Source organism: Durio zibethinus, chromosome 21, assembly GCF_047325235.1.
Source record: "Durio zibethinus cultivar Kanyao isolate XHJ-2024 chromosome 21, ASM4732523v1, whole genome shotgun sequence".
Classification (NCBI taxonomy): domain Eukaryota; kingdom Viridiplantae; phylum Streptophyta; class Magnoliopsida; order Malvales; family Malvaceae; genus Durio; species Durio zibethinus.
Genome location: NC_143182.1, coordinates 2,637,691 through 2,650,664, shown reverse-complemented (window position 1 = coordinate 2,650,664; position 12,974 = coordinate 2,637,691). Strand labels below are relative to the sequence as shown.

The 12,974-nt window shown below is 32.0% G+C and overlaps 2 protein-coding genes across 3 annotated transcripts; one reads left to right on the top strand and one right to left on the bottom strand.

The window, feature by feature from the left end:
* Window positions 1-1,390: 1,390 nt before the first annotated feature.
* On the top strand, window positions 1,391-5,881 carry LOC111304783 (1-aminocyclopropane-1-carboxylate synthase). Its single transcript, XM_022901720.2, has 4 exons — window positions 1,391-1,642; window positions 1,755-1,886; window positions 3,505-3,665; window positions 4,478-5,881. The coding sequence occupies exons 1-4, from the start codon at window positions 1,475-1,477 to the stop codon at window positions 5,484-5,486; spliced, it is 1,470 nt and encodes a 489-aa protein (XP_022757455.2). The 5' UTR covers window positions 1,391-1,474; the 3' UTR covers window positions 5,487-5,881.
* A 3,442-nt stretch (window positions 5,882-9,323) lies between these two features.
* LOC111304782 (heavy metal-associated isoprenylated plant protein 39-like) lies at window positions 9,324-11,615 on the bottom strand. Of its 2 annotated transcripts, none has more exons than XM_022901714.2 (3): window positions 11,222-11,615; window positions 10,594-10,669; window positions 9,324-9,960 (listed from the first exon to the last, which is right to left on the bottom strand). In XM_022901714.2, the coding sequence occupies exons 1-3, from the start codon at window positions 11,225-11,227 to the stop codon at window positions 9,533-9,535; spliced, it is 510 nt and encodes a 169-aa protein (XP_022757449.1). In that variant the 5' UTR covers window positions 11,228-11,615; the 3' UTR covers window positions 9,324-9,532. The 2 variants fall into 2 exon arrangements, with proteins under 2 accessions (XP_022757449.1, XP_089606909.1); XM_089750783.1 differs by having other exon boundaries at window positions 10,121-10,669; window positions 11,222-11,554.
* Between the last annotated feature and the right edge of the window lie 1,359 nt (window positions 11,616-12,974).

Here is a 12,974-nt window from a genome sequence, read left to right as displayed (position 1 = left end):
TTTGGATGTTGATAAAGCATGGAAAAAAAAATGATGGGTTAGGCTTGAAAAGAAGGATAATTTTTTGGGTTTTTGACTTGGTTATTTTTAAATGTTTGGTTGCCCGAGAAAGACTAGGAAAATGAGAAAAAATGTAGAAAAATGAGAGAAAATGATTGCTGTATTTTAGCTTAAATGACAATTTTGTTTGTTTGTTTGTTTTTTTTTTTTTGCTATCACTCTATTTTAACACTTATGTATTACACGGTAGTAATGGAATTCTATTTTAATTTAACTAAAAAATATTTAATTTTATATTGAATAAAATTAAAGATAATATTTTTAATTAAGAAAACGTCCAAACATTATATCTTAAATTAAACATCTAAATCATTGACAACTTTAAATACCAAAAAAAAAATTTTTTTGTAATGAAGATTATTTATTTTTTCTACGATAAACATGTTTAATTAGAATATATAATTGCATGTGATTTTTTATTTTCCTAATTTTGTGTTAATTTTCAAATTTTATGCATCACGAGCAATGAATGTTAATATGGCAGCAAAATTCAACCATCGGGATATAAAAGCTTCACGTGGTTAAAGTTTCTCAGGCTATGGTTCCTTGACATAAAACTGATCACATAGTACTTAATTTGATCCATGATAAACGTTAAAACTGAGTCGTATTGTAGACTTTGATTTCTACTTCAGGTGAGTAAGAGAGCAGCAGCTTCATTGGATTGAATTTGGAGTAACTCTCTAGGAAATACTGGCTACGAAAAACACGTTATCACGTTTTAAACGGCTAATGCCTGATGCCTAATGCCTAATGTCTAATGCCTAATGCCCGGAAACCTGGTAGGAGAAATTAAGTCAAACGCAAAATCAAAGACGATCATCGTGGACGGCAGGGATCGTATAATTACCCAAAATATCATTAGTTGCTTTACCCAAGCCATGCTGAAATTGGCTTCCTATATTTGTTAGTTGGATTGATGGTTCACGCTGTGTTAGTCACAAACAAATAAGAGAAGATAAGTTTTTGCCATTTTAAGGGAAGAGACGAAGAGGAGTTTGCCCCTGGCTGAAGAAGCAGCCCCGGGAAAGTTGGGGAAGCTGGATCCCCAAGAAAATGTGTTATTGACACTTGTCCATGATAATTGTGATAATTGTGAGTTGCAAGACATTTGGGGATAACTTTGACAATCGGCCATAAAGATGCTCGTGTAAAAGACCAAAATTAAAACATAGTGTAGTACTATCCCTTTGATTTCGCAAAATTAATTACTTTCGAGTTTCAAACCATGTGTGTATGAAAAATAGACTTTTAGTTTCATTGTTCCTTCAGCCTCCTTCAGTCTAATTCTTCTTCCTATAAATAGACTGCCATCGAGGCCAAACCTTTCACCGATTCCCATAAAACATTCCTTTTATCACTATTTGCCACTTCAATTTTTGAAACTTAAAGCAGCACACTGTAGGAGGAGCAAATGGAGTTTACTAGAAAGAATAAACAGCTTTTATCTAGGAAAGCCACTAACGACGGACATGGAGAGAATTCACCGTATTTTGATGGGTGGAAAGCGTACGACAGCGACCCTTACCACCGCTCTCAGAATCCTAATGGGGTCATCCAAATGGGACTAGCTGAGAATCAGGTCGGTTGGTTTATCCTTTATTTGGGTGGCACCCTGAATTTCACTACAATTATCTACTTCTCGCATGCAAACTAGTTACCATTTTCTTCTTCCATCTTTCTTCTTTTCTCAGCTTTGCTTTGATTTGATAAAAAAGTGGATGCTCGAAAACCCTGATGCTTCCATCTGCACTGCTGAAGGAGTTGATAAGTTCAAAGATATTGCTATCTACCAAGATTATCACGGCCTGAAAGAGTTTATAGAGGTACGAAAATACTTAAACATGTTAGCTAAAAAGTCTCTATCCAATCAAATCAGCAAAAGTATAATCAAACAATTAATTAAGCACATAAAAGATAATAATTTAATGTGGTTAAGTTCAATCGACTTATATTTACGAATGAAAAAAAAGATTAACTAATTGTAGAGAATTATAAATATACACAAATGATATCAACTTCACTTAACAGTCAATACTCATCAGACTCTTTTAATCTTCTCTGGTTTTATAGAGTATTCTTAACCTAAACAAACACATATCTATATACACTCATATGCACCATACCTATGTGGATCATCTCAGTCTCTTTTAGTCTACTTTAACATACATACTCATAATAAATAAATCTTCAGTAGTCTTATAGAGTATCTATCTTATAAAATCTTACAACTCTTACATTTTTTTTATAACTAACTGTATTGAGACTTCACTTATTTATAAGCATATTAACTTGCTTATAAAGAATTCATTTCCTCTTAAAATTCTTCTTCTGTAAGTCAAATTTACCTATTAAAAATCACTTTTCTTTTAAAATTCTTTTTTTGTAAGTTTTCTTGTCCATCAAGCAATATTTAGTCAATTCCAAACAAATCTCTTATAGGATTTGAGTTATTATTCCCAACAATATCTACTTTGACTCAAATTTCATCAAACATCTATCTTCATGCTAGATATATTTGGCTCTACTTGCAATAAAAATCTCACAATTATCTTCTTTTATATATCTTCACATTTCACGTAAATTGATCTTTAATTATCAAAACATGAATTCGAACTCTTCTCTTGTATCGAGTTCTTCAGGGTTTGCCTCTTCCTATGGTTCAAACCATCAATTCTAATATCATTTGTTAGGGATCATTACAGTTCTGATACCACTTGTTAGGTAAAAATTTTTTATCAAATCAAGCCAGCGAAAACATAATCAAATAATTAATCAAGCACATAAGAAATAGCAATTTAACGTGGTTCAGTCCAATTGACCTACGCCTACTGATGAGAAAAAAGAGCTACTAGTTATAAAAAATTATAAACATACACAAATCATACCAATCTCACTCAATAGTCAATACTAATAAGACCCTCTCAATCTCTTTTAGTCCTATAAAGTATTTTTAACATAAACAAATACAAATCTATATATACTCATGCATCCATACCTACATGAACCCTTTTAGTCTCTTCTAATCCACTCACATGCACCATATTTATGTAGATTCTCTTAGTCTTCTTTAGTCCACTCTAACATACACACCAATAAGATGTAAATTTTTAGTAATCCTATAAGGTGTTTATCCTAAAAAATCTTACAATTCTTTTACATCTTTTTTTCATAAGTAACTCATTTCAACTATTTATAATCATACTAACTTATCTATTAAAAATACATTTCTCCTTAAAATTCTTGTTATGTAAGTCAAACTTACCAATTAAGAATAATTTTTTTTAAAATTATTATTATTATTATTTATCAAGTAATATCTAATCAATTTCAAATAAATCTATTATAAAATTTAAGTTCTATTCTTAACAAAATATTAGTTCAAACCCAATGGAGAACAAATAATGGCGGCATTTTCTAATTAATTATTACTTTCTTCTTCAGGCTCTGGCAAAGTTTATGGGAAGGGTAGGAGGAAACAGGGTCACATTTGATCCAAACCGTATAGTTATGAGCGGCGGAGCCACAGGAGCAAACGAGACGGTCATGTTTTGCTTGGCCGACCCCGGCGACGCTTTTCTTGTACCTTCACCTTATTATCCAGCGTACATACTCTTTCTTTCTCTTTTTTTTTTTTTTGTCAATTCTTATTTTCATTTGGGTTTTTTTATATTAATTTGAGTTTTGACTTGCAAACATAGAATACTATACTTTTCAATACAAAATAGAATACGACTCTTACTAGGACTTTTGCTTCTATTAATACATTTTGTGGGTTAGGGATGATGAAATTTTTAAGTTTTCAAAACTACAAAAGAAAAGTATTCTTTGGAAATATAGAAAGAGAGGCACGGCTACATGGTTTTGGAAGATATTAACCAAAAATGGTTATTTTCTTGCTTATTAAAATTTCAAGTGCTCTATTAATTCTCACTATAGAATGCTAGTGAGATAGGGGGCAATTTCCTATACCTAGAAGAGTAGAATTAGGCTTTTAAAGTAAACATTAAAAACAATTCAAACTTGGTTGGATATCTTGATTCAATAGGTTAGGTCACGCTCAGAGGTTGCGTGATTTAAAAAAATTAAGAAACCAATTTGCAGTATATAGTAAATATATAAATAAACATTTTATAGCTAAATTTATGATGAATATTACATATATGGTATATGAAGAAAATTGGACTTTCGTCATTGAACTTTGACCTGCAGAAAATTCTAATAATGCAGTAGATCTTTACGTTGACTTAAGTTTAGGATATAGCTAGCCAATTGTTTGGACAATTCTCCTCTTACTTGGTTTCCTTATAAAAGGCTCATGTACAACTTGTTCTTTTATATATAGTCAATCTTCTTTTTTCTAATACTCTTCCTATATCAGTTTTAGTCAATTGTTTTTTATTTAAAAACTATGCAGATTTGCCCGGGACCTAAGATGGCGCACCGGGTTAGAAATAGTTCCAGTTGACTGCAAAAGCTCAAACAATTTTCGTATAACAAGAGCATCCCTGGAAGAAGCCTATGAAAAAGCTCAAAGATCAAACATCAATGTCAAAGGCGTGATCATAGCAAACCCCTCAAACCCTTTAGGCACAATCTTGGACAGAGAGACAATGAGAAGCATAGTCAGTTTTATTAACGAACAGAACATCCACCTTGTCTTCGATGAAATCTATGCAGCTACAGTCTTCAGCTCTCCTAGATTCATTAGCATTGCTGAGATTATACAAGATATGGATTGTAACCGTGATCTGATTCACATTGTTTACAGCTTGTCCAAGGACATGGGATTTCCTGGTTTTCGAGTTGGCATTGTTTACTCATTCAATGATGTAGTTGTGAATTGTGCCCGCAAGATGTCAAGTTTCGGATTAGTCTCCTCGCAAACTCAATACTTACTTGCTTCAATGCTTTCTGACGAGGATTTTGTTGGGAATTTCCTAAGGGAAAGCTCAAAGAGGTTAGCCAAACGGCACCATGTGTTCACCAAGGGACTCGAACAAGTGGGGATTTCTTGTCTAAAAAGCAATGCTGGTTTGTTTTTCTGGATGGACATGCGACCCCTCCTTAAAGAACAAACTGTCAAGGGAGAAATGGAATTGTGGCGTGTGATTATCGATGAAGTGAAACTCAATGTTTCTCCAGGTTCATCTTTCCAATGCTCGGAACCTGGCTGGTTCAGGGTCTGCTTTGCAAACATGGATGGTGAGACAGTGGAAGTAGCACTTGACAGAATTCGAAAATTTGTGCTTCAAGGAAAGGAAGAAGATCATGCGGCGCCAGAGACGTCAAAACGTTGGCAAAAGAAAAATCTTCGCCTCAGCTTCTCTTCCTCTAGGTTATACGACGAGAGTATCATGTCTCCACCCATGATTTCCCCTCACTCCCCGATACCTCACTCGCCCCTCGTTCCGGCGATGACTTAAGTAATAATTACAACGTAGCATTGCATGTCTAATCTTCGTAGTTCATCGTATTCATCTTTAATTAGTAATTTAAGTCATAAAAGTTCAATAGGAAATTCATTGTCATAGATATCATTTTAAGAGATTATTATGGCTCAGATTAATTTGGTACTTAAGTCTTTTTAGTCTGACGCCGATTTATTAAACCTCTTGATTTAGAGCTTAGGTGGTGAATAATAATCTTTTTCTCTAATTAATTTTTTCCAAATTATAAAGTCTATGCTGTATGTAAGCATTATTTTTGTGGAGATATGCATTGTACTAGTAGTAATTGTTCTATTCTAGGAGTCTTAGTTTGTACCAAGATGTTTGATTATAGTAATAATAATAATAAATGTGATTTAGGATTCTAATTATTTTTATGAATTGAATTTGTGGTGTGCATCTAAAGCTTGAGGTCGCTGTGGAGAACACTAAGATTCTCAATTATCTTCATTCTTATGGGTTTTGATTTAACATTTTAATCACTAACTAAAGGTTAGCTAAGTGGATGCTAAATACTCAATATGACATCATTGGATTGGCAATAACAGTATCCGTGCCTTCAATTTGCTTTGGTGGAGCAAACATATAAACAAAACAGCTCAGACAAACAACCATGGCATGGAACATGATGTGATCATGGCATGTGCATTATGGATAAAACTATATGCAAATTTTCTTGGACATTTGTATATATACCCCATTTGAAACAGTGACTCAATGAAATTGAGAAGTTTTCAGGTCATGATCCGATTGCTAAATATTCCATGGCAATCCTGAAAGAAGTATACTGGTAACCTATGAATGCATTGATTCCCAAAAATATATGTGTTTACGTAAAAGTTTGGACAATGGATGTTTTGACGTCTAACTTTAGGTTTGCTGATGTAAAAAAATTAGGTATATATATATATATATATATATTTATTTATTTATTATATATGATACTAGCATGGTGCGTGCTGTATGCATGTTTATGATTATCTTCCAAATTAAATATCTTTATATATACTTCTGCATTGTTAATAATTAATTAAAATCAACCTCAACTGTGCATGCTCTGTTCATTTTTAAGTCATTTTTGTATCTTACTCAATTGGTGCATTTGAGAAAATACGATTGAAGAGAAAGAGGAGATTAATAATAATTAAAAAGTTAATATAACAAAAAGAAAAAGTACTCTTATCAATGTTTTGGAAAAAAAAAATGTAGGGATGGATATTTTATTGTTATAGATGAAATTTATCAGCATCAGGACACATATATATAGACATGTTCTCTGTTACGATCAGTGCAAAAACAGGTCATTATTGTCAACCAAACTGTGATAGTGGCAGATGGCAATTGGATCTACATTCCATCAGTTTGGTTGAATGTGAATCCTTATAGAAACGTAAAATTGAAGTAATTTCTCCAACCAAAATAGGCATTCTGCCCCCCACCAAGAGCAATATGTTTGTAACCAAACCTGCAGTTGGTTGCCCCTTCAAGTTATCTCTTGTATATATGACACCAGTTTTTCTACTTTCCATATATATATATATATATATATATATATATATATATATATATCTCATTACCAGAGTCCAGAACCGAACACTCAAATCTTTAAACGCTGTTATTTTGGTGAAGAAGACAGGATAAATTTTGGCTTTGTTAGCTCAATCGAACATTGACTTGCGTAAGCTTCTATTTGCCCTCCATGGCTTCTACTTCCCTCTACTGCTTTCGTCATGTTTATATTGATTACTAGCTTAGCAGAGCTAACACGAAACTAATTATGGAAGTGAAGGTGAAGAAAATTTGATAAGGTTGAGACGACAATCAATCAGGTCAAGAGAACATTAGGCACGCATGCTTGTTAACCAATTATTAGCTGTTTAAATGGGGTTCGACCCTTTGACAAAACAAAACTATGCTCTGTTCCCTGGTTTATTCACTCTTCACGTCTCTACTCTCTGCTTCTCCAATCAACCTGACAAAATTATTACTATTTATTAGTTTATGTCACATCTGTTAAATATCATCATTCATATACCATTCGTAAATAAATATGACAGATAAATTTATTCTCATATATTATGTCTTACAAGTATGTGGGGGGTTAAAGACAAGCATAAAACATTAATCATGTTTTAATAGTATCTAAAAGCCTTGATCTTTAGATGGAACTGAACTTGGTCGTGCTCAATGCTATGGCTTTACTTTGCCATTAAAGATTGATTTTTCAATAATGTATGCCGATGAATCATCAACCTTTTTTCGGTAGTAGAAAATGCTTTATTAATAAATTTAACATATAAATCCCTCACCCTGGAAAATCTTTGGGCATTTTATAACTTTTTAAACAAATGGAAGAGACAAGATGGTTCACAATTATTTTGGCTAAACTTAGGCTTCTTTTCCATACTGCAGTGAAGGGGCCAGCCCTTGCATTCCGATTCTATCGCTTGGTAAATACGTCCTCTGGGGAATGATATTATTGGTTAAGTGCATTCAATATACGATATGTACATTATTGGTTATAGGTACGATAAAGTTCTTGAGAGGCTTAATTTAGACACAACTTCTGTTATTGGCCAATAGACAATGTGACAAAGATGGATTAAGCTGAAGAGATAGACATTGATAAGTTTGCGTAAAGCATTTTTTCATGATGAAGAAACTTGAAAACAAAGTCATTATTTTCTCAGTATCTCTGGGGTTCTTTATGGTAAATTTTCTTTGGTTCCAAAGTCTTTCAGCTTTCCACTGTTTTACATTTGCTGAAAAGTAAAATTTGTGTAAAATGTTAAAAGAATATTGAATTTTTAATTTTAATGATTAGAATTAAATCTTAAAATACATAAAAAAATTAATTTAATCAGTTGTTTAAGATCATGTGCACATGCCTAAGAGGAGCCACCTAATATTTATCAGAAAGAAAGAATAAAATTATGGAAAAAGTAGACACATGTTGGATCACATGCATTTTTCAATTTTAATACATGAATGGTATAGGTCCATGGCGTGGTCTTCATGTGTAATATTGGATTAAAACAGTTACCTGTGTTTTATTCTTGTTCTGCTAAATTAATTTATTATTCAAAGAGTTGATGAATTTAATTTGAAGCGAATTAAGGTGGGTTACTAGATGACAAATACAGTGAAGTACAGGAGATTCCAAAGTTTGTAGATTCAACAAGGAAATAATTTTTTTATGAAAAGAATAATGACAAGTATGCTTCTCCATACAGAAAATTACATGAGGTAAATCAGTTAACCTTCTGCTTTCCAGCTAACAATGGCTAAATTCTGTAAGGGGATAGAAACCTGCAAAAAATAATGATTACTTGAATGAACCGACCAATGGATTGGGACCAATCTGTTTTCACGTAAGAGGTTTGATTGATAGATTAGTACAAAGGCTACAGACCTAACATGACATGTACAACATATTGTAACAAAACATGTAGACAGGAAGGAAATCTTCAAATGAGAATTGCTCTCAGACTCACCATGGACATGGAGTAGTCAAACATTTGAGCTAACTTTTTGGCTTTTCAGCTACCATCCACCCCTCCTCCCCCAATAACCGTAGCAAGCAAAAGTAGCCTAAAATAATAAAGATCAATTGACTGATTGAGTGGCACTGCATTAACGTTCAAAGAGTTTCAAATTCAAAGGTAGAATTTTGATTTTGATTTTGCTTTAGCTTTTTGTTTGGGCGGTGGCTGTGGGGGAGGCTTGGGATGGGGGATGAAGGAAGATTCAAAAAGAAGCACAGTTGGCAGATGATTAAGACTAGTATAAATTTAGTACATTTATGGGCCATGGTTGATGGGTTCAAAACAAATTCCAAATTTTCATTTATTCAGTCTAGTCCCTACACATCACATTACTTATACATGAAAAAAAGGATTAACGAGGCGTCACCATCTATATACAAAGGAGTTCGCTTCTTTGGTTTACCTCCTATTCTCATCGATGACATTCAAATCCATCACCAATTTGAGAAATCCCTCACCATTTTTACCAATGCCTAGTCAACAAATAACACAAGCATTTGGATTCTCTTCCATGCTTTGAACATAGTAATAAGAGGTCATGTGAGGATTATATGCTCTGTAGGCCTTGACAAGCTCCAAAACGGGGTCTGGCGGTGGCTGTGGCTTTTTCTCCTCTTCTTTCTTCTCTTCCTCTTTCTTGGGTTCTTCTTTTTTTGGTTCTTCCTTCTTAGGCTCTTCTTTCTTCTGCTCCTCTTCCTTCTTGGGCTCTTCTTTCTTTTGTTCCTCCTCTTTCTTGGGTTCTTCCTTCTTTGGCTCCTCCTTCTTCTCTGGCTCTTTAGCTGGCCCTACTGACACTATGTCGGTTGGCCAGTACTTGCGTAATTTGCTTACCACGTTTACAGGATCAACTGTTCCGATCACTGTCAATTGCTTTGCCTTCATATCCATGGCAATGGAATCAATTCCTATCAAATTTGCATAGAAAAAAAAAAGCGAATCAAAAGGAAAAACCATTCCTTCTACAAATCTAGCTCCAAAGAAGAATCACATGACGACAATTTTTTTCCATGAGTTCAATCATTTTAATATGCTTTCATCTAGATTCAAGTTAAAAACAAATCATACCTCTTGCAGGAAGAAAATTGTTGTCATCAAGATCCGCAAGTCATTGGCAGAAGAGATATTTTAACAAGAGACAACAAAACAATCCAAAACAAAGTTCAAAATTAAGCAGTCCCATCGTTTTCAGTGTTTAATATGAAAACATTTGGACAGCTATCTAGTAAATAATATATGAATATTTTTTCGTTTTTAAAGGAAATTTTCTTTATTCAGAGTCACGTCACTAATTTATGCGAAAATCTTTGTTTTTATAGAAATTAATTTCTCATCACCAAATTTGAAAAACTAAAGAGAGGCCTCTAGAAAAGGTTAAAAAGTTAAACTTTTCAAATGATGGAATTCTTGCAAAGATACATACTTTAAAAAGATGAATGTAAAATGTTAAACTCACAGAAAACACAGAAAGGAAAAGAAATTTGCTTAAATTAAAGCTTTTTAAGCTTTGAAGGGTACGAAGAAATGCAAGAGATGTATACCTGCAAGAGATGAGACTGTCTTTAAAGCCTTTTGCTTGGCTTTGTCATCATGCAAATCCAATTTCAGCACAAACTTCTGCAATTAAAAAACAAAAGATCTGTTTCAGAATCATTTAAGCTTTTGATAATTAATATGTAAGGATATATGATAGAGAAATTTTTCATTCAAGTTACAATATGAACATGAGCAAAAATCAAATTAGTCATCTTGTTTTGATCCTTTTCACTGATTGAAACATTAAATTAGATGTCAAAATCAAAGATGCTGGAAAGATCTTGTTATGAAATTCTCAAAGTACAAAAACTTTTGAGCCGAAAAGATTGTCTCCTTATAGCTAAAGATTTCTAAACAAAGTCATAAAAATAATGGAACTTCCACTGAAAGAAACTCCCTTGAGTCTTGTGATCCATCAAAGAATCTTTTTTTATTCTTAGGAATCAGTGTAAAACAAGAATCAGAATCGAATTCAAGAACAACCCATCAAACAGTAAGCCTCAAGATTCCCTTCAAAACCCAAGAAAAATCAAGAAGAAACAAACTAAAAGTGCATAAAGAATCAGAAACCCAATAAAGAAAAACGCATAATTTAGTCGTAAACAGAAAGAGATCCCAAAGTAGGAACCAGACCTTCATTTGTGTTGAACCTTTTTTTGAGGGAGTTGCCGAGATTAAAAAAAAAAAAGAGAAGAATGCGTGCAAAAAAGAAAAGAAAGAGAGATACGAAGAGAAGAGAATGGGGTTGTTAAAAAAAAAACCAAAAGAAAAGAGAAGACGTAATGAAATAATGCTTGGTTTGAAAACAAATTGAAAGGTTTGGACAGATTTAAAAAGAAAAAAAAATCCAAATCAAAACAAGAATTGCAGAATAGGAGAGAGAAAAAAAAGTACAGCAAATAAGAGAACTGAAGGAGACAGAGAGAGAGAGAGAGAGAGAGAGAGCACTAATATTGAAGTAAGTGAAAACTAGTGGGCAATGGTAGGGAGTTTATAGAGTGCTTATGCCAAAGAAAGAGAGAGAGAGGGAGAGAGAGGAAGGAAGAGGAAACCTTAGAATTGAAAAGCAGTAAAAGAACAATCTCTGTCTGACTCATCTCCACGCTTTCGAAAGGGGCGTCGCAACCACACCAATGCCACATTTTTTATTAATGTTTTTTTTTAAGTATTTTTTTAGGGTTTTTATTATTTCGTTCTTGAAAATTTTTAGTAGCTATTAAATTACCTTAAAAATTATACTTCTATTTTTTTATTTTTTATTTTAACAATGATGCTTTGGCTGATTTCTATTTTTTTGATTTTTTTATTTTAACAATGATGGCTTTGGTTGATTTTTAATAGATTTAACTCATATAATTGTACTAATAGAGTATTTTTTTCCACATATATAATTAAATTGGGGAATGAGTTTTGACTTTTGATTGTATGGTTACTATTTATTTTATTTATGTATATAAAAATATTTTTTAAAAAAAATCATAATTTAAAAATACGAAAAATCATTAGATCATTATTGATGATTAAAAAATTATTGCAACATTTTTCCTATATTTTAAATTTTATGTTTATTTTTTATGGCGAACACAATAAAACTTCATATTTTTAAGTTGGATTTAATTTTACAAAATTCAATGTTTAAAATATCTTTTTTAAAACGGATTTGGCTTATCAATTCTCACATTATTTTCTTCGAAAAATAATAGAATTTTTTAAAATAATTTAACTTTAAATCATAAAGGGTAATGGTTGAACTAATAGACTAATTATTTGAACTGTTGGACCCAATAAATAATAAAACAATGATGATTTATTGATTTTTTTCATCACATCTACTATGAATTAACTTTCAAGTTATCCGTTTTCTTCAGCAATATTTGTAAACATATAAGCTTTACTATCATTCAAAATTTTGTTCATCCAATTTATTTCAAAATTTCTCAATTAATTTTGAAAAAGAAATGCTATATCATGAAATTCACTAACATTGACAATTTTTTTACAAATAAATTTGCAGTTAGACTATAAAAAAACTTACATGTATTAAAATTTAAAATTATTAAATAATTATATAAATTAATTGATTTAATTTAAATTTAAACAAAATTTTTGCACTCACAATTTCGTGAGCTTAGTAAAATTTCCGTATATAATACGTTTTTAGACCAGACATTTTATAATTTCATATAGCATAAATCAATTATTGAAGCTGAAAAAATTCATTTTGTATTTAACTTCACGTCTTCACCTCTCTCTTGATTTTCTTTTTTCCAACAACCTGATTTTTCTTTTATCTAAACAATAACAGTATTGCAATATTCACTGCTTTTTAGATTACTTATCTGCTTGTTTTTTTTTTTTTAATTTTACTTAGGGTTCCTATCACCGA

Excerpts from the sequence above, each read along its gene's own strand:
- LOC111304783 (XM_022901720.2), top strand. The coding sequence starts at position 1,475 with ATGGAGTTTACTAGAAAGAATAAACAGCTTTTATCTAGGAAAGCCACT. Across the intron at positions 1,643-1,754 it reads TGGGACTAGCTGAGAATCAG|CTTTGCTTTGATTTGATAAA; the intron begins GTCGGTTGGTTT and ends TTCTTTTCTCAG. Across the intron at positions 3,666-4,477 it reads CCTTCACCTTATTATCCAGC|ATTTGCCCGGGACCTAAGAT; the intron begins GTACATACTCTT and ends AAAACTATGCAG.
- LOC111304782 (XM_022901714.2), bottom strand. Across the intron at positions 9,961-10,593 it reads GACAGTCTCATCTCTTGCAG|GAATTGATTCCATTGCCATG; the intron begins GTATACATCTCT and ends CAAATTTGATAG.